Raw genomic sequence first — 24,754 nt, 5'->3', positions numbered from 1 at the left:
GATGGTAGGGTGTCTGCTTCACATGTAGTGCGTTTCCTGCTACTGGCGGAGAAACAGCCGTGCCGAGCCCTCCCTGATACCCACAACCTTCCTCTTGGCGTTTTTAGGGTATAAAGAGCACTGGTTCTGTCCATCTCCTTTTGTGTAAGCAGAGGAAAGCCTACCATCTTCTCTACTGAATGCTTTGTGAGCTATGTCTCGTGCCCTGTCAACCGGATCTTGACCCTTGCTCCAAGCCGCTCAGATAACTCCCATGACATTGTATGGTAAATTGAAATGACATCTTGTTAGACAGTTCTATGGAGGTGGCTTGTGAACTCATTCAGTAAAAGGACATCGGTGTGGGAGTAGAGCATTTGGGGGGTAAAAAGGTAACTCCTCGGTCGGCAGGAGATTTCTCACTGACCAACCTTAATTAACTCTGATGTCACATGAAAAGGAGCTGTTCCTGGGTACAGGTCACTTGGAGGGTAGGCTCCTGATGGTAGCCGGTGACAGGCCCGATGATAAATGAACGTGCCCTGTTAAACCATGACCCTCCGAGAAGCCAGTGTCAAGGAAAAAGCTCAAAGAGGTACCCTGAAGACGTGCCCCTCGTAAGCGTTGACAGTAGGAATGCTGATGTCAGTAGAGGACTTTTCTCTTGGTAAACATCTTAAACCACCCAGATTTTTTTTCTTTTCAATAACCTTTATAGAGTTTAAGGAAAAATGAGTGAAGTCCATCACCCATGCATAGAAGGAACCAAGACCATGGTCACTTCAGGGGCTAATACCATGGTGTCCTCTGTGCGCTGCACTGGAAAGCTGTTGGTGGATTTTGTTGACTGACAAAGTGTGAATTGTAAGCTTTAAAACAAGAAAATTATTCAAGTAAACATATGTTTAGGGCTATGCCAACTGTCACTGCTGAAATTAAACAATTTTTCCCTTGTTTTTTTACACCTGAATTCAAGACATAAATGCTATATAAATGACTTTTAAATTTTCTCTTAAGGCATGGAGATCAGGTGCTTCATAGTTTGGATCTGATGATTTGGGGATTACTTGGGATAGCAGAAGCTCTGAAGCAAGAAACCAGTGAATTCTTTTTTGTGGGTCCCTTTGATAACAAAAAGATGAGAAAGAAAATAGCAAGTGTCTGGGATTAGCAACTTGCTACAAATTAGGTGTATTACTGCTGGAAGCAGCTACCTTACCATTCCGTCCTTTGTGGACCCGGGACCAAGAGCACAGTAATCTAAAATATCCTACATCTGTCCATCTAAAAGTCACAATCTTAATCTCCACAAGGGATTAGTCAGCAGTGAGTCAGAGCTTCATACTGTTGCCGAGTACATGTCAGTTTCTGAGTCCCAGCGTGGAAAGAGGTTTCCCTGTGCCTGAGAGAATGTACATGCCCCCTCTCATTTCTAAACCCACCTTCCACCACTCCTAAAACAAACTTCCCAGGGAGGAAAGCATGTTCCCTGTAGGCAGCAAAGTATGTGTGCATGTCTTTACGTAAACATCCTTTCATTTCTCTAGATCCTTCCTTGATTTAAGGCCAGTTGTTCTGGGAGGAAAATAACATTTAAAAAACTCATGTCGCCTCTCATTGTGGGACTTGCTTGAGTTATGCTGCTGTCATACAAACTCCCATGGCTTTCCCACCTTTGATTTAGTCTGCTGGTAGACGGAACAGGAGCTCTCTGGTCTTTCCCCATCATGCTAGAAGTGAGAGAAAAATGTACGTTATAATGTCTTCCAGTAGAGTGTGGTGCCTGTACCCTGGGTTGGTGGTGTAATCTTCATTGAAGAGTCATTCTAACCGAACTGTGTTCAGTTATAATGGACCCTTCATATTATCTGACAAATACTTTAATAGAGGCATGACACAGAAGTTAAGACCAAGAGTTAACTTCTTATTAAGTATTAGAGCCCTGTGGGTATTAGCACCTCAAACAAAAGTTTTGGAAGTTTCTGGAAATTTGGTTCATTTGCATTCTTAACCTTTTTCCCACCCTTGCCACCAACCAAAAAGATTCCATGAGGTTTAGTCTGTGAGACTTAAGCTTTTAATAAGCTACGTCTTGAGGAAAGAAAGTCTTCTTTTATTATGAATTATGTTTAATTAACCTCACACAACCTTGGTAAAGACTCGGGGTCTTAACATCAAATTTTAGAAACATGATACTTGGGGATTTATATTTAGATAAAGAGGTCATTTATCATGTAGGATTATGTACTATTGAAAACGTGGTATGTGAAATCAAACACAGATGCCTCTCATTTGAAAGAGACCTAATATACAAAGCTTTGCATTAAAACCAAATCCATTAGAAATCAATAATTTTAATATTAAAGGAAATACCGTAGATTTCTTCCAAGAGCTCTAGCAACATAATTTTTGCCATGACTCAATTTGTTAAAATTCCAATTTAAATAGGTAAAATTCAAACTATGCAATTGGAAGTGATTTTAAATTAACATTAAATTTAAAAGATTGCAATTTGGGGGAACAGTGAGTTTTTTGCAATATGTTTGTAAATCTTCTAATACATAAATAATGATGTTATTGAACATGAAGTAAAAATTCTCTCTCTAAAATCAGCCTTCTAAAGCTTTAAGCTGGAGAAACAAAAGTATAAAAATCTAACACTGCTGAGGTTGTATGTAGCGACAAAGTTCAAAATAGCTCAATATGCAACTTAACTCTGATTATTTTAGTCATAAGTTTTGTTTTTAAAGTAGCTTTATTGAGATAAAATTCACATACCACGAAACTCACCATTTTAAATTGTGTAAGTCAGTGATTTTTAGTATGTTCACAAGAGTTGTGCAACCATCATCACTGTCTAATATTAGAACATTTTCACCCCCAAAAGAAACTCCTGTTGTTACTCACTCCTGTTCCTTTCTCCCCCAAGCCCCTGCCAACCACTACTCTTATTTTCTGTCTTATGGATTTGCCTATTCTGGACACGTCATATAAATGGAATCATACAACATGTGGCCTTTTGTGACTGGCTTCTTTTTGGTTTTTAAACAAGAGAATATTATTTTCTCACGGAAGCTGGAAGTTCTGGAAGCTGGAAGTCTAAGCTCAAGGTGTCATCAGTTTTGGTTTCTCCTGAGGCCTCTCTCCATGGCTTGTAGACAGATGTCTTCTCTCTGTGTTCCTACATGGCCTTACCTCTGTGTGCATCAGCACAGTGTTTTCCAGGGTCATCTATGTTGTAGCATATATCCATACTTCATTTCTTTTTATTGCCAAATAATATTCTGTTGTATGGATCGACTACATTTGTTTATCCACCCATCATTTGGGTGGTTTCCACTTTTTGGCTATCACAAATCATGCCGCTACAGACATTTGTGTACAAGTTTTTATTTGGACATATGTTTTTGGTTCTCTTGGGTAGATACCTAGGAGTGGAATTGCTGAGCCATCTGTTTAACTCTGTGTTCAACCATTTGAAGAACTGCAATCTGTTTTCCAAAGCAACTGGACCATTTTACGATACTACCAGCAACATATGAGGGCTCCTGTTTCTTCACATCCTCATCAGCACTTGTTCTTGTCTTTTTTATTGAACCTATCCTAGTGGGTGTGAAGTTGGTATCTCACTGTGGTTTTGATTTGCATCTTCCTGATGGCTAATGATGTCCAACATCTTTTCATGTGCTTGCTGGCCATTTATATTTCTTCTTTGGGAAAATGTCTATTCAGATACTTTGTCAATTTTTTAAATGGGTTATTTGTTCTTCCAGTCGTTGGAAGTATTTTAAAATGTGATTTCTAACTTGTACATTGTTGTTAATCACTGCGGATTTCAGAATCGCTGACTTTTTAGGCCAGAAGGAATTGTAAAAATCTAAGTCCAGCCTCCTCTGTTGGCAGATGAAGAATCTGAGGCTTAGGGTGACTTGCTCATGGCCACAACAGAGCTAGTTAGTAGCGGAGCTGGGGAGATTCATGATTCCCAATCAAAAATGGAAAAACATAGCTGTTTCATGATTCCTGTTTGAATAAGGCCCCTTTCTTACAGAGAACAGCCCTTTGATTTCAATATAGTAGAGGTGAGGGGGTGTCATCTAGAAAGAAGAGGAGCTAATGGCCTTGTCTTGAAGTTACATTTAACAGGTCAGAACACTATTATTATTCAGATCAATAAAAAAGGCAGTTTTCTAAAGATAACTTTTAGTCAAACTATATAAGAGCTTGCTCTCAGTCTTAAAAGTGGTGGGCAAGGCTGTCTGGTTCATAATGACCTATGGTGGGTGTTCTCTCTCTTAGTGTCCATCATGGTAGCTTTGAAGAGGTTTGAAGAAAGAACCTCAATCATTTGGGCTTTGATTTGGTTGCAAAATAAAGCCTTTTTTATTTACTTGGAATTTTACACACGCTTCCCATTGAGGTCACAGAAAGCATTCCATTTTGCCCAATGAAGTACAGGTGGGAAATGTAACATCTTAGAACAGTCTGTGCCTGGGCTTCCTCCCAGAGCTTCATCATGTGGGGGAAGAAGGGGTGTTTGTTTAAGAGCCATAAAGCTCTGTTCGCTTTCTACCTACCCAATAATACAGAACAGACAAACAACGAGGGAAAATATTCGGACAAGGACAGTACAAAGTGTCAGTGTTCACATAACTTCACGTACACATATTGGCTTTTTAATGCTATTAGCCCACTGTGCTTGACCTTAATAGTTTTTCCTAATAAAGAAGCATGTGATAAAGCCCATTTTCATAGTCTACACTTAGTTTGTTTTTGTTTTGGTTTTTTTTTTTTTTTTGGATTCTACGTGCAAGTGAGATGATGCCGTGTTTGTCTTTCTCTGACTTATTTCACTTAGCAAAATGTCGTCAAGGTCCATCCATGTTGACGCAAATGGCAAGATTTCATTCTTTTTTATGGCTGAATAGTATCCCATTGTGTATATATACCACATCTTTATTCATCCATTGATGGACACTTAGTCTTGACTACTGTAAATAATGCTGCAGTGAACATGTGAATGCATATCTTTTCGAGTAAGTGTTTTTGTTTCCTTCAGATAAATACCTAGAAGTGGAATTACTGGATCATGTGATAGTTCTATTTGTAACTTTTTGAGAAATATCCATTCTGTTTTCTGTAGTGGCTGCACCAATTTACATTCCCACCAACAGTACACAAGGGTTCCTTTTTTTCCACACCCTCCGCAATTCTTGTTAATTTCTTGTCTTTTTGATAATAGTCATTCTGTGTGTGAGGTGATATCTCATTGTAGTTTTGATTTGCATTTCCCTGATGATTAATGATGTTGAGTATCTTTTCATGTACCTGTTGACAGTCTGTCTTTGGGGAAAATGTCTGTTCAGATCCTCTGCCCATTTTTAAAATTGGATGGTTTGGTTTTGTCCTATTGAGTTGTATGTGGGTTTTTTAAATATATATTTTGAATATTAACCCCTTATCCGACATATGATTTGCAAATATTTTCTCCCGTTGAGTAGACTGCCTTTTCATGTTGATTGCATTGAGTTTTTTGTTTGGTTTTATTTAAATAGTAATTTTCCTGGTATAAGGAGATCTCTTTGACCCCCGTGATTCTATCGTAGTTGACTTTGATGAAAACAATAGTTCACGGACCACCTAGTTTCCTGAGGGGACAATGATTCTTTTAAACGAGACTTCTAGGCTACCATGGCAAACAGTGGAAAGTTCTGATCCCCATCTGAGCTTCACAATGGGGGATCATTGTTAAGTTGTAGCACTCCACCCTTCGAAATGAAGTATCCTGTGGATTTATTTCTAAGTGGACAATGTGACTCTGAGCTACTCATGAGTCGAGCAAACAGAGTTGTTCATGGTGGGAAGAAGATATCGGATCTTGGATGTATGCATGTTCATGTCCTTACACATCACCACCGAGATGGAGAAAGTGTCTGACATGCAGGAGACACTCAAAAAGTGTTAAATATTCATTACGCAAGTGGGTGTATGGGCATTAAACTGCTTCAAAGAAGTGTTTCAAGGCCTAATGACATTTCAGAGCAGTTGAGGAATAAATATCTCACTTTCCTTTTTCTTTATTAGTTTTCCTGTTAAATTGTAGCCTTGGTACTTCCGTTCATCTTTATGAGATTCTAGTTTCCTATTAACTGAAGGATGTGATGTCCCAGAGTGTCCAGTTACTTCGAAATACTGTTTCCTGATACCTCTCCTTTCCTTTCTTTCAATCAACTACTTTTACCTAGCTTCCTTGTTCTTAGGGCAAAATTCATGATGTCTGCGAAGACAAATTCTATAGCAAAATATTTTTCTCAATATTTATCCCCCTAAGCTTTCCAATAATCCTATTTTTCTCTTAGTGTCTTATTTAATCACTCAGTTAGGTGGTTTTCTTTTGGTTGGAGGCTGGAGTGGGGACTGCAGAGAGGGATGTGCAGTTGGCATATTTTTTGAGGGATCTTCTCTACATGACACATCTCTTTCTGCTGGCATTTGGGTGGTTTTTTCAAGGTTTAAGATCCTCTCTGACAAGGGTCAGGAGTACTGGTGTTCTAGGGCACTGATAGAGAAAGATTCACACAATTTGGAAACCAAAATAACAACAAAAAAAGGGAAAAAAGTAGGAATCACCTCATACCAGGGAAGGAAGGCATCTTCCCCTTGGCCTCTCCTGGATGGGAAAACTCATGTGCACACAAACCACAGAGATACCTGCAAGTATTGCCAGAAGTTTCCACAGGAAGCTTGGGGTGGACCTTTTCCAACCCACGAACAATTGCTCAGTTAAATCCCTGGAGTTCCATACCACAAAGAAGGGCAGAAGCTATTCCGGCCTGGACATTTTTCAGGGCAGGCATTATTAATTGCTGGCTGTGGCTTTTGAAAGACGTAGTGTTCTCCTGGATCACTGATTTTGAGCTACCCTGTTACTTCAGAAAGCTCATAAACATGAGGAAAGTACAAAATTCTTCTTTAGGTACCTGAATGGGTCGACTTGTTCTGTGAGGTTATTTGATAGACCAAGGGGAGCTCGATGAAACGGTCACTCGAATTTAAATTTAGTTAATATTGAGCCATTTGCTCCAACCATAATTTGATACCAGGGCCTATTGTATATAAAAGTGACTTTCAGAATATTAATATCATCAGCAACACCAGCAAAGAAGATAATGTTCATCTAACATCTTTGCAGTTACATACCCAGCAAAACGTTCTCTGATGGGAGCGGGGGAGGGGAGTGATTCTGCTAGGTGTCGGTGACAGGGGCATCTATCTGCCACGTGCCAGGTGGCGTGCCCGCCACCCAGACAGCAGAGCACCAAGTCCCCATGCTGTGCCTGTGGACTTTCTGGTTCACACGTGAGGATGCCGAGGGGCAAGCCCGTTCAGTAATGCCGAGGCATGCCGGCAGCAAGTGGAGAGATTAAGCTTCTAGGGCAGATCTTTCACTGAGTCTAGTTTTCTTTGCGATGTTAGGACCTGAGAGAAACACTAGGGAGCATTGCTAGACTTCCCCGTGGAGTCTGACACATGCAGGTCTGTGGTCTAAGATCCCAATCTTCTGCTTTGGATTCCACTTCAGAAACGTATTTTTTATGTAGAAAATATTCCCTAAGATCGGCTCTGCATACATAACTTCCCTCCTTCCAAGAATATCTTTTCTCCCTCCTGCTGACCCTTACCCCTGCTAATCCTGAGCCCCATCTCCCGCTTTTACCAGGAGGAGGGGGAGAGCAGGGGACGAGGGGAGAGCTCCTGATCAGAGACCTCTTCTGCTAAGTCGAGAGCTTCAGCAGAGACTCAACCTCTACCGCACCAATGGCTCAAAGAATTGTGGGTCTGGGGATGTCAGAAATGGACAGAGAACCAAAGTCATGCAGTCCAGTCTCCCGTCTTACAGATAAGAGAACTGAGATCTGGAGAAGGTGACCTGGCCAGGGTCTCATAGCTGTTCCCCGGGATGGATACTGTGTTGTATGCAGATATTGTGTCGTATGGAGATACTGTGTTGTATGGAGATATTGTGTTGTGAGGAGATGCTGTGTCTTAAGGAGATATTGTGTCATATGGAGATGTGTTGATTTTAGCACACTTTTGCATAGCTGATCTCATTGTCTCACAATGATCCCCATGAAATATACTTGTCAGATGTCACGTAGGAGCAGACAGTTCCCTCTTTTCTCTTCCATTATAGAAGGAAGTTGGAGATTATGTAAGACAAACCAAGTGGCTTCTAAAACTGATTTTGATTCTATAATTAGTTTTCCATATGAGGAAACCAGTTCAGAAAGAGAAATGACTCGCCCAGAATATCATGGCTCAACTAATGACTGAACTATGTCTAGAATCCAGGAAAAGTTCCATGCCTTGTATTCAGAAAAAGATCAGACGGGCCTGTATAACCAGATGACCCATGTTGGTAGTTCAGTATTAGAAATACATTTTGGATGACATTGACATTTAATCCTGAGAGTTTTTAATAAGTTACTATATATTTTAATATGGTTGCACTTTGAATCATGATTGAATTTATTAATGTTCTAAATTAATGGGCTTTTGAATATTATTTAGATGATTTGGCATAGTAGGATATACAGTATTCATGAGCAAGAAGTCTTGGAATAGAAAAAATTTGTGAATTAATATCAGATGTACCTTTTTGTCTATGCAAGTAAAAGATGAAAAGTTACCTTTTGTGGAAAGATATACCTTTTAAAAAAAGACGAGAGGGCAATTTGCAAATAACACATTTCAAAAACTTTTTTTCCAGGATGTAGTTCAGGTTCAAAATTAAAAGGTCCTGAGCTGAGTTTAAAAGGCACCCAGCACGTGATGCAAGCAGGCCAGACGCTGTATCTCAAATGCAGGTGAGTGACCGTGTTGGTTTGGGGACAGTCTGATTGCTCTTCCGTAGGCAGAACCACTCCCTAGGAGAGTAGAAAGGTGGCCCCCCAGAGGAGACAGGTAGACGTCAGTGGTCTTTCATCATCTGCCAAGTGCAAACCTCATGCATCCAGCTTCCCCTGGAGGGTGATACATTCATCCATGGGATCGGAGGGAATTACTCACTCACGGGGAATCAGGGGAAGGGATGTCCCGAACATTTTGAGTTGTTTAAAAGCTTTTCTAAATGTGTTACTTTTCTGTAAAGAAAGTGACTGTACTTAAGAAAAGACCTCAGGATAGAAATGACAGCTTCAGAACTGGCCCCAGCCATGACTGACTGTGTTTTGTTTTCTTATCTGTGATTGCAGAGGGGAAGGGGCCCATTCATGGTCTTTGCCTACAACAGTGAGTAAGGAAAGCCAAAGCCGTAGGCTGAGCATAACTAAATCTGCCTGTGGGAGGAGTGGCAAGCAGTTCTGCAGTACTTTGACTTTGAACGCGGCTCAGGCAAACCACACCGGCTTCTACAGCTGCAAATATCTCTCTACACCTGCTTCCAAGAAAAAGAAAGCAGAATCTACAATCTACATATTTATTAATGGTAAGACTTCCATTTTCTACGTTCTCTTTGCTATAACTTTGCAGTGGGTCATAAATCCACCTGATCCATTGGAAAGGGAGCTTTCCTAGTGACTGTGAAAGAAGTGGGCCAGGAAAGAGAGCCTACCCTAGCTGTCGAAACTTGTGGAGTGCGTTTTAATGTATTTCCTGAGTGTCAGTTTCAACCAGAATTTTCAAGGACCAGTCAGTCAATTGCATGCTCCCTAAAGGGAGAGACTCTTGTCTATTTTGTTCACCGCTGTATCCATGGCACCTAGAATACTGTCTGGCACATTGTGGGATGAAAAAATGAATGGCAAGCTTTTAGTTCTATTTCTTTCTTTTTTTTTTTTTTAATTTTTATTTATTTATTTATTTATGGCTGTGTTGGGTCTTCGTTTCTGTGCAAGGGCTTTCTCTAGTTGCGGCAAGCGGGGGCCACTCTTCATCGCGGTGCGCGGGCCTCTCACTGTCGTGGCCTCTCTTGTTGCAGAGCACAGGCTCCAGACGCGCAGGCTCAGTAATTGTGGCTCACGGGCCTAGTCGCTCCGCGGCATGTGGGATCTTCCCAGACCAGGGCTCGAACCCGTGTCCCCTGCATTGGCAGGCAGATTCTCAACCACTGCGCCACCAGGGAAGCCCTCTATTTCTTAATTATTGAGAAGCCCAAAATACAATACAAGATTTTTGTCCTTTAACACAACTGCGTTCTCTGATAGGTTGAAATTGTCAAATACTGTTCTATACTAAATTCATAGGTGTAATGTTGCTAATGTCACTTGAAGGTTACCAAATTAATTCCAGTTAATGATGCTGTATTATTTCATGTTCACAAGGTGAGTATTATAAACATATAAGACCAGGCACATGCCATTGCATAGTGAAAAGGGCGAAAGACAAAAAATGAATCATGTTCTGGTTATGATTTTTATAGTATAATTTTTTTAGTTTTTCCTTCCTTAGAGAATGAAGAAATGAAATAATATTCAGAGGGAAGAAATATAAAATCCTTAAAGAAACATAAAGTGGCAGTAGAAATGGATCCCTGGAAAGAATAATAAGGAAGATGACTTGTCACTTTGTACTTCCTTGTTTCGTTCCAGCCAATTTCCAAAACTTGCCCGAGACTCTAGCCTTAGAGCTAGAGCTCTAACACATAGAGCAAAATTAGTAGGCACCTCAGGCACAAACTCAAGTTAAAAAAACAAAACAAGCAACCATCAGCGTCAATAGCCTAAACACACATCCTGGGTCTTCCTCCCAGCGAGTTAAAGAACTGGGTCTTTGCATTGAAGGCAGCACCATAGACTTACATTTTGGTGGGAATCTTTTTTGAAATAAGGCAACTAGACAGCGTTTTACCTGAGCATAATATGTAATTTTCCAGATTCAGGGTTAGTCTCAGAGACAGTAGAACAGTAGTGTGATATTGGCAGTAACATATTAGCTCGTATCAGCCTGCTTTGACTGAGCCACTTTTCTATCCAGCTCCGCCAAACTCCTGTTTGTACATTTTGCACTTTTCCGGGGGGAGGGGGTGGGGTGGGCAGAGAACTGGGGGAGGCAACAACTTCCTAGCTGATCGCCATCATAGGAATGCAACCAGCCCACTTAAAAATAAGAGGAGGAAGGAGGCCAGGGATCTTGGCTTGGAGAAGGCAGAGCTGCCTTCTCCAAGAGGGAAGAGAGGGCGGGGTCAGGGGGAACAGGATTAAAGGGAGAGACACAGACACAACGTGTGCCGGTGGCGATGGAAAAAGTCACGTGCTCAGACATCTGTTCTCTTTTTCTAGCTCCACATAGTAGGTTATGTTCTTTCTGGCTCTTGTGGAGGAAAGAAAATGCTTTTATTCCTGTCTCTCTAGGGGAAATGGGGGGAGGGAATTCATTTATACTAAAATTCTTATAAAACTTTCTTCTATGGGTTTATTGGTCTGACCTTCCGAATCAAACACTTAAATGAGTAAAAGAAGACCATTTCTCTTTTTTTCCCTAAGAAATAACATTCGGTTATTTTCATCTTTCGCTCCTGCATTACTCAGTAGGCCTCATGGGTTATGGAGTCAGTAGGTAGGTGTGCAGAACCTGTCAACTTCAACCCCCTTTGAAAACAGAAGAGAAACTTAGCTATTTAGAATTATCTCCACTTCCGCTATACAATAGAGCAGATCTGGCAGGTAACGATCACTTTGGGTGTCAAATCAATAGTCATTCTAAGCCCTGTGAGGGCAAGGTCCATGTCTGCCTTAATTACTTGTACCTGCAAAGTGCCTCCTGGGTACAGTACCTGGCTCATAGCAAGAATTCAGTAATATTTGTCAAATGAATACACGAAGCGATTAACAGGGCTGTGTGGAATAATCTGTTGAAATTGACACTGAGGATGAATTTCAGGCCAAGTAGGAAAGAGCGGCATCACTAATTATCGCTGTCTGGTATGAGGCTGGGGGGGTGAGTACTGGCCGCGGTGTCACGTATGTATCATGTCTACTCTCTGGTAGTAGCCCACAAGCATTAGCATAAAGGTACAAGTCCTAGTATCTCAAAACTCTTGCACAATTTGGTTGGGTAGAAGGAAATTCTCTATTTCAAAGACTGTGTTCGTGGACAGGGAAGGATATCAAAATGCACTGATTGTGTTTCATAGGGCATTATTATTGGAATACTGTGAATATTATATGCGTTCATTGGGAAAATCTTTATGAGACGTGACTTTTAGATAGCACTAATAACAAAAGATATTTGAATCAATAATAGTGAGCATAAGAGAGCACCTGAATCTTCTTTGTTTGTTAGTTAATTTGGTTAGCAAATATTTAGGGAACACTTGCTAGGTGCCTGTAACTGTACTGCTCTGAATAGTAACACGGATTTTGTTGTCTATTTCCCGGTAGAGTGATATTGGTCTCATAATCACACTTTACTAAAATCCAAGTTAGCTATGATATAATTCATTAAGCAGCTGTAACTTTTCCAAGTATCCTAACATTTTATGCATTTCCTATTTTCATTCTTTTATTAATTTTGTGTCTGAGAAGATTTGGTCTCAGGCTTCCATTATTATTGAATATTTACAACATTACAGGTTTAATTTTATTCAGGGGCACAAAACTGGTCTGGTCTCTTGTGACTCAGGATTGTGTCTGGGACTAATAACTCCAACCAGTTCCTAATACACAGCTCTGACTACTTACTAGATGTCAACTGGTTATCACTTATTTATTATTGTTGAATGTTTACTTTAGAACATGTTATTGTTTGGACGATTTCTGCCCCTGGTAAGCATCTGCAGATGTGTTGGCGTTTCATTTTGGTTTTCTATAATGATGAGAAACACTAAGACACCTCTTTTGAAAAGGCATAGATTTGTAGTCTGATAGGGTTCTGAGAAAAAGAATCAGGGCTGTATAGCTTTGTCTGCATGATACCAAACCGTGCATGTGGATTATAAGCAAACTATTAGTTAGATGGTTCCCACCTGAGCACTGATTTGGACATAACATCTGATATGTATATGTAATGTACAGAAAAATCAATATCATCACTTTATCATTACAGCTTGTAGGAATCTACCAAACCTCTGACATAATGCATTAATTTCAATTTATTTACTCAAGTAAATAAATTAATTATCAATTTAATTACTCAAGTAACTACATTTAACTACTTTACTTTAAAAACCAAAACATAAAACAGAAGCAATATTGTAACAAATTCAATAAAGACTTTAAAAATGGTCCACATCAAAAAAAATTCTTAAAAAAAAAAGATCAAGCCAAAGGTATATCAGGAGAGGAAGATGATTGTCTTAGAATCAGTGTAATTTAGTGAGACAAGGCTCTACTTGGCTATGGGACCTGGGATTTAACTTACTGGTAAATTTAAATTACTGGTAAGTTTAAATTTCCCTTAATATAATAATTCCTTACATTCGTGGTTTCTTTTCATTTAAACAAATGGTTTTATTTACATTCTGCTGTTCGATTCTCACAACAATCCCGTGAAGCTTTCTTCTCTCCATTTTGCAAGCAAAGGGCCTAAAATCCACTTCACTTGAGGCTACATGGGGAGCGACGGAAAAGGGTTAGCAGCAGAGTAAGGTGGTCAGATTTTTCCCTTCAGATTCTCAGTGGCGGGAGGAGACCAGAGGGGGCAAGACTGAGGCAGGAACACCAGGTAGGGCTGCTGCCAAGGTCACCGTCGTCATAGCTGTGGTAAAGGACAGAAGGTGATGATTGGAGGGATTCAGTCCACCTTGGTGAGCTGGAGGGTCGTAGTGGAAGGGAGGAGGGAAAGTGACACTTGAGTTCTGTAGGGGCACCTGGGCAACTGGTCCCAGGTCCCATAGCCAAGTAGAGCCTTGTCTCACTAAATTACACTGATTCTAAGACAATCATCTTCCTCTCCTGATATACCCTTGGCTTGATCTTTTTTTTTTTTTTAAAGAATTTTTTTTGATGTGGACCATTTTTAAAGTTTTATTGAATTTGTTACAATACTGCTTCTGTTTTTATGTTTTGGTTTTTTGGCCACAAGGCATGTGGGATCTTAGTTCCCCAACAAGGGATCGAACCTGCACCCCCTGCATTGGAAGGCGAAGTCTTAACCACTGGACCGCCAGGAAATTCCCACCCTTGGCTTGATCTTGACAAATGGCTGTTGAATGAGAGTAACTGAAAAACGCTACATACATTTTTAAAAAATTGCTTTTGGGAAAATGAGTGGAATACTCCAGCAATTATAGCTACAAAATTCTGGGTCATAAGGAAAAACAAAAAGTACTCCTCGATGCTTTACTAATTACAAAACAAAAAGATGTTAGCTGAATGGTAATGCCAGGGCTACTTAGGTAGTGTTCATCTGCCTTGCAGAGAAAAAGGAACACATTTGCATTTCTTTTCTGACCTTTTGGTATAGACAAGAAATTGGCTCCAGATCCGCCTTTTCTAAGTCAGAGGATTTCATTGCAATTAGTATTTTAATATATGAGTTTTGCCTGTAAAGTAAGGAAACTAACCAGAAGAGATTTTAATGGCATCTCCAAAGTATTTAATACTTTGTCAGTGTCTCTAATTTAGTTAAGAAGACCTTGAACTTAGCCTGTTGAGTTCCCCACGCTTTGAAGTCAGCCTATACCCTTCCCCTCTCCAGGTCCAAGACTTTCAGGGCTCTTTAAGTATAATGTCTTCCCTTGAAGCATTATAATTGAAAAGGGAAAGAAAAATGGGAGTCTGCGCTGTGGTTGAGTGGATATCTTCTAGTTCTTCCCTGTAAAAGAAACTCATCTCTTCTGCTTCTCTTTACTTGGTTGTTTTTCTCTCTACGCCTATTAAAGCAAACGGGTTGGAGCATTTTCACAACAGATTTTCCTTCCTTTGGTTCTCCTTTATGTATAAAATGAATGAGATTTGCATAGCAGCTTAATTTCAGGTAGAAAAATGATCAGACACACTGCGTATGTAATTGAAAAGTAGTAGAAATTCTAACAACCCAGATATCCTGGGAGAGAAAGATCATTGTGCCTTCACATAAATGTACTTAGTGGGAAAAAGCTCTGTGTGGCTAGGGGATCTCCAACAAGTAAAAATATTAAAGGTGCAGATATTCTGAGAAGGATTCAACATACTCGCTTGTTCAACACATCAGGTTTTCCTGAAGGGCTTTTACATAACTCTCTGAGATAAACCACTTTGGTATTATTTCTTCCATTTTATGTATGAGAAAACAGCCGCTGTGACCTGCTCAAGACAGAGCGAATAAAATGACAAGCCAGGATGAGGATCCAGGTCAGATCCCAAGGTTAAGGCTGTTTCCGCTATGCTACAGTTTCAGCTATTGATTTCAAACTATGAACCAACTGTTAAATCTTTGAGAATATAGATTATACAGTTATTACATTCTTTTAAATTTCAAATTCAATGTTTTTTTCTTTCTTTTGAGGAATGGTAGGTTACATTGGTTTCAGGGTGTTTTTCTGAGTGATAGGCCTTACAGAAACAAATCCCCATCCCAGAGAGCTTTGTGTTGTTGCCTGATGGGGTCAGAACTTGTTTGGGCACACACTCTTTCACCGCTGCGTTCCAGCTCACGTGGCAAGGGAAAGAGACCTCATTCTGTTTACCAAGATGAGCAGAGCTCTTAAAAATCCCAACCATCAATGGGCTGTGAAATCAAATTAGTGGTCTGTCATCAGCATTTAAAAAAAATAAAGCAGGGGAACTCCCTGGCGGTCTAGTGGTTAGGACTCCACGCTCTCACTGCCGGGGGCCTGCTTTGGATTCCTGTTTGGGGAACTAGGATCCCGCAAGCTGTGGGGCACCCGCCCCCCCCCTCCTCCACCCAAAAAGCAGAATAAAATGGAAAATATCCAAGTATATTGCAAAAAGTAAGGATAAACATTCAGTGAAACTTTTTAAATAAAACTTTTGTTTCCATTTTATAAAATATGCAACATATATACATTATACTCACATATATGTAAAATACACATGAGTGTGTGTAGTGTTTAATGGGTCTGAAGTGAAATGTATTTCTTATTGTGGAACTCAGTACAATAAGTTTAAAAGTTTCAATCTTATTAAAGTGTAAACAGGTAAACTTATTAAAATTTTAACAGGCTGAGACAGGTCATCTCTGTACTTTGTTTAAGAAAACAGCACCAGTCGTAAGCACCATGGTGTTTTTTGCACGCCACTCCTGAAACAGGGGCCTGGCGGGAACGTGGTGGTGGAAATAACCCTTCTCCTCGAGTTGATGTGGCTACAACCCGTCGTAAAATGTGTGGGTTTATGCAGTACAAACTCCTCCTATTCCTGAAATGGGGTTTCCCACAAATAGGTGTCACCCAGGACGTGCAGTCAGCAGGTGGCGTCTGTCTGTGGACATGGGTCACACACCTGCCGCCCTCAGGGCCCTCCCGTTCTGTGCAAGGTACGAAGAGCAGAGTTGCGGCATCTTAGGGTTTTGGAGGCCCCTGGTTCCTTTCTAGGACCATGACTTCCAATAGATTTATGAGGATTTTAAAAGGTACAGGTTGAACTTCTTAAAATAATAGCTATTGCCCAGAAGCGGGTCTTTCCAGGGAGTGAAGAGGACGCGTCTAATAGTCCTTACTGAGCCCCGCGGTAGAACTTACTGAGGTTGTGTGGACCATTCTGCTCCGACGCCACCTCCACTGGCCTCCTGCCCGGGTCCAGTGCGCCGCGGGGCACAGGAATGTGGGGAAGCACTGCTTCGCTGGGTGATGGCTGAGCAGTGGTCGCCTGTTCCCCAGTTTGCCACCGCGTGTGGCAAGTCCAATCAGCACGGCCATGAAACAAGCAGGGACGTTGAGGAGAAGCGTAGCGATCTGCAGATGTACTCAGAGTCTCCCCATCTGCACTTTTTCCCGGGTGGGGGTAACAGTTCTAAGGTGGGGATGCACGAAGGGTGTCAGACCCCCAGCCCAAAGTGAGAGGAGGTCTCCGAGCTTTCAGTTGCATCACTGGCTGCCTCGTCAACACGCCACCTTCCGTGCAGGGCAGAACCATGATGGGGAGAGAGAGAGAGGCTGAACAGATTTTCAGAGCCTCTGACACATTTTCAGTGGCACCATTGTCGTATTTTTGTGGGAGAAACTTTCAAGAGAAACTATTTTTTTCCATTCATCAAAATTCTCCTCTGAGGAAAAGCAGGCTAAAACAGTTGACATTTTGTAGGAAGAAAACAAACAAAACAAAACAAAGAAACCAACTTAAAAAAAAGAAAGACCACTTAGCCATAGTTGGGCCAAGGTCTTTAGGTCTGGATTTCTTAGCAAATTTATGATATTATCTGTTATTGCTTGGTTACTCTCCAGGGACTTCTCTGGTTTTAAAAGTCAGTTTCAACAGGTACTCATCACCCCTCCCACTGCCCACTGGAAAAGCTACTCCCCTCACCTCCCCTACTCACTTCATCTCTATCCTCAATGCATGGCCTCTTCCACTTACTTTCTGAAACCTCTGCTTATTCTAGCACGAATACTCCCGTAAGAATTGCTTCCCAGAGTTTTGGTCTCAGGGACTAAGCCTGATGCTTCTTGAGCCCAGAGTGGTTGAGAAGAAAGTGTACTAGACACCTTGTACCCCCAGGAAGCAGCCAATGCAGACAGGTTGGGTGGTAGATCTTGTTTGCCATCCTTCTCACATCATTGCCTGATGTATCTGCCCAGGAGACAGATGAACACGTTGGGGTGAACAGAGTTTGGACTCTCAGCCTTTGGATTACGCGTCTGGAAGCCCAGGTGGGTTTCCTAAAGTGGCAGCTGTTTGAGGCTGACCTGTATTTGCAGAATTCTACTTGAAACGATCCTCTGTAAAGAATTCCTAGGAATTCTCTGGCCTCTCTGCATACAGCTTCATCAAACATCTAATACAAGGTCAGGTTTTGCTGGATTTTTTTTTTTTTTTTTTGCTGCATTTTGATGAAGTTGTGAAAAAGAGGAAACAAATATTGCCAGGATTTAAAATAGACACTGACGACATGGTTGGTTGGAGTTTTCCTTGGGAAACAGACCCCTCTACAGCCTGGTGCTGTGCTTCCTCTAAGGCTGAGGCATGAAGGAGACTATCCGTTCTCTCCATCACAGGGCGGGGGTGGGGATGGAGAACAGCCGATTAGGACCACAGGGCAAGAGTTTAGAGAAGAGTGACTTAACTCTTATCCATTCTCCTTCCAACTACGTGAAAATTTGATGGAAGACACTCTTGATATCTTCAAGCCCTGGCATTTCACATTTCCCTTCTAGAGACATTTTTGTCATTAGACACCAAGGGACCTTGATTCTAGGAAACATTTACATGTGGTTGGGACAGAAGCCACTTGTGGTGGTGGATTTGTTGCAAGTCGGGAACATCACATCTTCTTTCTTTAGCCCTTGCCCCAAGCCCTGTGTTCACCTAGCGTGTTCCTAGGAATTTCACCCTTAGCCCTTGTTGGTACCTGCCAATTAAATGTCCAGGTCATTCCTTCAGAGAGAGCGTTTCCCGACACTCTCTAGGCTCCATACCAAAAAAATGTGGCGTGCCAGCTCTCGAGAGCCACACAGCTAAGCTTTGCTCGCAATAACACTCTTCTGTGTCACCAGGCATTGAGTACAACTACATAAATCCTCAAAAATAATCAGAATGAACATAACTCTTGACTGAGCCACTTGGACACCACCCAAGACTCGGAAAAATTAGTGACTGAGGTGGAATTATGAAATCTCAAGATGGTGATGAAGTCCAAATAAAAATCCAATAAAATCGACCATATCCTCTCATTTTCCGCCCCACAAACACAAAGTGTGAAAGATTGTCCATCAAAACTTTATGGTTTTTAAGGATTTTTAAAAAATCTCCTTTGTGTAATTTTTTTAAGAAAAATGAGCAAGGGACTTTTTCAGGAGAAATCCCCTCAAGCTGAAAAGGCTTTAAGTTTCTGACATTTCATAACTTTCTTTAACAACGGTAATGAAATGCCAGCCCCGCCTAGAGACAAGGAGGTGCCCTAGTTTTGATCTCTGTGGTCCTTGCAGTTTGGACACTCTTTAGTTTTCCTTTACTATTTAAAATATTTGTTGTTTTGGCATCCAGTGCATTTTTGCTGGGCTGTGTTGGCAGTCATCTTGGCTAACTGACTGTGCTAGTCACGATTGGTGACTTACTAATGCAATCAGCGCCCCTCTCTTCCATCCTTCATCAAATATCAATTAATATACTATGTTTTTTATCTTATGTTATATCGGAGTATAGTTGATTTACAATGTTGTTAGTTTCAGGTGTACAGCAAAGTGATTCATTTATACCTATATCTGTTCTTTTTCAAATTCTTTTCCCATTTAGATTACAGAATATTGAGTAGAGTTCCCTGTGCTATACAGTAAGTCCTTGTTGATTATCTATTTTATACATAGTAGTGTGTATGTAAATAAACTATATTTGAGACAACATGATCCAGGGTTCAAATTAGATTCAATCCCTGCTCCGATACATGAGAAGGCTTTGTCTTTGTACAGATTCCTTAATAACAGTTCACTCTTAGGTCTCACTGTGTGCTAGATGCTACCCTAGGCACCTGTTATTGGTTAATGATTTCATTCTCATAACAACCCTAGGAAGCAGCTCTATCATTTTCATCTCCTTTTCACAGAGAGGTTGAGTAACTGCCCATCTAACTAGTCATATAACTAGTACGCAGTGGAGAAGGCAGCAGCCCCCTTTCCCATCAGGAGTTCATACATATGAAGTGCTTAGTTTTAGTGTCTGGCGTATTGTATGCACTGCTTACCTGTTTACTGTTACCGCTGCTTCTGTCGCTACTGTTACCATCTTCTGAGCCTCGGTTTCCTCATTTGTAAAACCAGAAGAGTAGTACTTTGTGCATTTGTCAGGAGATTCAGTGAGGTAATATCCATAGCACTGTGCCTACACTTACAGGGGGACCAGTCAATAGTAGTTACCATGGTGACAGGCACTGCACTGGACAGAGGAGGAAGTACAAAGGTGATCCCCTTAACTGTCAAGGGTCTACAGTTAGTGATACAAATAAAATAGTTTACAACTAGCCATATTGTAAAGCACTGTGAGAAGAGAGCAGGAAGAGGGGCCTGGACCAGGGATGCTCTGCCAGGGACACGCCACCCCTCCCCACCCCTCCCCTCCCCACCCCTCCCCACTCCACCCCTCCCCACCCCTCCCCACCCCTCCCCACCCCTCCCCCACTCTTCTGCACCAGCGTTCTCACACTCATTTTTCAGGTCTTGAGTTAAACATCACCCATCCTGGGAAGCTCCCCAGGCCCCCCAATCTAGGTTTGACCCCCCCCCCCCACGTAGGACTCACCTCACCAGCTCTGTGAGGAACAGCACCGACTGTCTTTTTTATTTATTTATTTATTTATTTATGGCTGCGTTGGGTCTTCGTTTCTGTGCGAGGGCTTTCTCCAGTTGCGGCAAGCGGGGGCCACTCTTCATCGCGGTGCGCGGGCCTCTCCCTGTCGCGACCTCTCTTGTTGCGGAGCACAGGCTCCAGACGCGCAGGCTCAGTAGTTGTGGCTCACGGGCTTAGTTGCTCCGCGGCATGTGGGATCTTCCCAGACCAGGGCTCGAACCCGCGTCCCCTGCATTGGCAGGCGGATTCTCAACCACTGCGCCACCAGGGAAGCCCAGCACCGACTGTCTTGCGCACCCTGATGGCTCCAGCCAAGTAGGAGGTGCTCAGAGATGTTTGCTAAATGAAACAGACATGAGGTTTTAAAATTTATATTCGTCTCACCTGGCCTCCTGGGCGTTAATGAGGAAACGGAGGGCACACGGAGCAAATGAGCCAAATCGGGGGCAAAGATGCACATGTCACGTGACAGGATCACCGTCCAAAAAATGTCCAGCTGACTAGAACTGTGACCTGGGATTAACCAAATGAGATTTGACAGGAATAAGTGTAAAGGACTGTACTTGGCTTGCAAAGCCCGCTAACCACTCTAGGACTACGGGGGAGGCTGTGGGAGGTGGCGGCTGAGACAGCACATGTGAGAAAGACTTCAGGCTTCTAGTTGACTCCACATTCACCAAGAAAAGGAACCCAGCCTTGAACTGCGTTAACAAATAAATGGGGTTCAGAATAAAGATGGTGCCAGTCATACTGTTTAGTTTACACTTCAAGAGGGACAATGAAGACAGGAATTCCGAGCAAATTCCTTAACCCGTCCCCTAAACTTCATTTTCCTCATCTGTAAAATGGGTACCTGCTCCGCCGGGTTGTGAGGGTTGTGAGTGTTAAGTAATTTGATGGTTTTCTTATTTTCACTGGCAAGGAACAACTAAAGGAACGGAAATGTTTAAAAAAGTAAAGAATTAGGTGGGAAAATAGGAGACACGAGTGTGTGATCGTCTCCTTCAAAGTTTTCCTACGTGGGAAAGAGATTAAGCTTCATCTTTATAATTGTAGAGGCAGAGCTACTATTTAAGAATGAAAGAAGTCAAGACAGGCAGAGTTCAGCTCGATGTAAGAAAACACTGTCTAACGTCTAAAGCTATCCAACAGTGGAACGACCTGTCTTGGGAGGTGGTGAGTTCCCCGTGTGTCTAGGTTTTCAAGCACAGCACAGGTGCTCACTTGGCGGGATTAGATAAACTGATGCCCCAGGGCCTTTCCACTGTTGAGATTTGGGTAGGGCCTAGTGTGCATGTCTATCATTTATTGATCCCTGGCTGAGGCTCATTACCATATATCATCTCGTTTCATCCTTGAAACCCAATGGGAAAAATTCTATTATCAGTCTCCTTTTTTTTTTTAATTTATTTTATTTATTTATTTTTGGCTGAGTTGGGTCTTTGTTGCTGCGTGCCGGTTTTCTCTAGTTGCGGCGAGTGGGGGCTACTCTTCCTTGCGGTGCGCGGGCTTCTCTTTGCAGTGGCTTCTCTTGTTCTGGAGCATGGGCTCTAGGCGTGCGGGCTTCAGTAGCTGTGGCGCGCGGGCTTAGTTGCTCCGCGGCATGTGGGATCTTCCCGGACCAGGGCTCGAACCCGTGTCCCCTGCATTGGCAGGCGGATTCTTAACCACTGCGCCACCAGGGAAGCCCCTATCAGTCTCCTTTTACAGGAAAGTTGAAGAACTTTAATACCACGTTCAAGTTTGGCTACTTTGTGTAAGTTCCCAAGTCAAGCTTTGGACCCAGATCTGGTTGCCTCCGAGGTGCTTGCTCTTGGCACCACGGCCTTGCTGAGCTTCCCCACCCACGACTCCCTTGGAGCTTTGTGTGGGGGGCTGTGGGGGGCAGTGCCGGGCTGCACACTGGAAGTGTTCGGGCCAGATGCAGCTGACATACATTTTGATTGGCAGGCGTAGTGCTTTTCGCTGCCAGTATTTAATAATTGGAGGAGTTCACATAAAAATCTGATTTCCTACTTATCTTTAAAAACTGGAAACTCTAGCCACGCTGGCCTGTATTCCCACTTGGCAACAGCTGGCTGCAGCAAGCAGGGACTGCCCTTTCCAGACATGGCCTCACATTCTCAATGGCCGCCACCCCTACCGCCTCGCGTACGGCTACCCCGCCCCCTTGGCCTTCCCCGCCTCCACCCCCCGCCCCAGAGGGATGTCAGTGTGCTTCTCCCAGTGCGGACATTTCACGTGCATGCACAACAAATCACAGGTTTGGGGGCAGGAAAGTGCCTGTCACATTTTCTAGAGGAAATTGAGCCCCAGAGAGTCGCAGGGTGGCAGTGCCTGACCTCAACAGAACCCTGGCTGCCAACTCCTAGAGTGCATGACCCTGGACGGAATGTTCTCCTGATGGGCAGCTGCCCTCTAGGAGAACCTGTGTCCCAGTGAGCAAGCACCCCCCTGCACTGAAGGATGACTGTCCGCTTGGAAGGACTTCCATCTCGAGGCTCCGTAAGACAGGACTTTCTCTGGTTTGTCTGCTCTTGGCCCTGAGGTGGTCACAGAGACCCCCAAAGAATCCCCAGCACCTTACAGCAGAGAGAGCTAAGCGGAGGGTCCAATGACTCAAGCTTGATGTTAATAGTGAGAATTTATCAGTCTGTCATTTCATATTTCTAATCTCCTGCCAGAAGAGCCCATGTTATCCCTGTCTCGGTGCCATCTTTCCTTCCCTCCACCCTTTCTTCCTTCCATCCCATTGGTTGGGTATTTGAAGGTGTAGTTGTCACTCCCAAGTCATTCAGGAGGGTCAGGGCTGGATTTTGGTGTGGTGGAGAGAGGACGGGCTAGGACCAGGACACCTGAATGCAGGTTTGGCTCAGCCATTTGTACTATTCCTATGCTTGTGGGAAGGTCTCTCCTTCTCTCTGGGGCTCAGTTTCCTCTTCTATAACATGAGAGTCAGTGTTAGGGTATCATACAAGTCCCTTAACAGTTTTACAGTTTTATGATTCAGAGGCAGAGCTGGGAATAATAGGACTTGGGACATGGCCCAAAATCTTGGCAGTAGAAGAAGGAGTTGTGGTTGTCCATCAGAGCTGCTTGCTTTCTCCTTTCCTTTCTCCTTTATTTCTGTTTCATTTCCTTCCTTCCTTCCATCTTTCCTTCCTTCATCCATCCATCCATCCATCCGTCCATCCGTCCGTCCATCCGTCCATCCTTCCTCCTGCCCTTCCTTCTTCCCTCTCTTCCTTCTTACCTTCCTTCCTAGCTTTCTCTTTTTCTTTCTTTTCTTTTGAGGTGCTTTACTTGATCGAGATGAAGCTCTGACTGATAATTGGGATAACTTACTAGGAAATACTGTGTGGACTGTAATACTCAGATACACCAGTCAAGTAACCTCCCAGCTGAATGAGGGCAGAGATGTTTCACTATGCTCCCTGCTGGCCTGGGGCTGCCAAGGGGAACTAAACTACATGTTTACAATCAAAATGACTTTGTCACAGGAGAAAATTCCATTTTTTTTTGTGAGTGGGCTCCTCGAATGCAAACGGGAATGGGAAGGAAAGGTTGAAAAGACCCATAAGGTAAGGAGTTTGCACTGGATGATCTTCAGGAACAGTTCCAGCTCAGGAAACAGTGGGTCACCATTTCTGAGAAAGAGCCCAAAGTTCCGTTTCCTTTCAAAATAAGCTTTTTGAGATATCATTCACATACCATACAATTCGGCTTTTTAAATTGTACAATTTAATTTTCTTTAGCACACGGACAGACATTTGTAGCCATTACCACATCACCAGTGTTCACATATATGTGCTGGCTTCTTTCACTCAGCGTAATGGTTTGAGGTTCATTTGTGCTGTACCATGTATCAGCACTTCATTTATTTTTTTAATTGGGATATAATTGTTTTACAATGTTGTTAGTTTCTACTGTACAGCGAAGTGAAGTGGAGTTCCCTGTGCTATGTAGCAGGTTCTCATTAGCACTTCATTTTTTAAAATTGCCAAATAACATTCCACTGTATTGTATGAGTCTCCCACGTTTTAGCTATCCATTTATCAGTAGATGGACATTTGAACTGTTTCCATCTTTTGGCTATTATGAATAATGTTGCGATAAACATTCGTTATACAAGTTTTTGTGTGTATACAAGTTTTTATTCTCTAGGGTAGATACGTAGGGGAGGAAATGCCAGGTCATATGGTAACTGTATGCTTAACCATTTGAAGAGGTGCCAGACTGTTTTCCAAAGTGGCTGCACCATTTTACGTTCCCACCAGCAGCTTATGAGGGTTCCCGTTTCTCTAAATTCTCACCAATAATTGTTATCATTTCTTTCTGTTGTAGCCATCCTAGTGCATATGAGGCAGTATCTCACTGTGGATTCGATGTGCATTTCC

The 24,754-nt window shown here is 42.4% G+C and overlaps 1 protein-coding gene across 6 annotated transcripts in view; it reads left to right on the top strand.

Annotated features, from left to right (window-relative positions):
• FLT1 (fms related receptor tyrosine kinase 1) overlaps positions 1-24,754 on the top strand; it is a 173,632-nt gene that overhangs the window by 18,279 nt on the left and 130,599 nt on the right. For 4 of the 6 annotated variants that reach the window (XM_082365015.1, XM_082365014.1, XM_082365018.1 and 1 more), the window contains exons 2-3: positions 8,750-8,846; positions 9,234-9,466. The exons of 1 other annotated variant lie outside the window; for it this stretch is intronic. In XM_082365015.1, coding sequence (XP_082221141.1) covers positions 8,750-8,846; positions 9,234-9,466 — 330 coding nt within the window. Of the gene's footprint in view, positions 1-8,749; positions 8,847-9,233; positions 9,467-17,656; positions 17,729-19,310; positions 19,348-24,754 lie in introns of those variants that run through there. One more of the 6 variants, XM_082365017.1, reaches the window with a different exon arrangement.

Source organism: Balaenoptera borealis, assembly GCF_965194805.1.
Source record: "Balaenoptera borealis genome assembly, chromosome: 18".
In the NCBI taxonomy this organism is placed as follows: Eukaryota; Metazoa; Chordata; class Mammalia; order Artiodactyla; family Balaenopteridae; genus Balaenoptera; species Balaenoptera borealis.
This window is presented reverse-complemented; position numbering and strand designations above follow the sequence as displayed.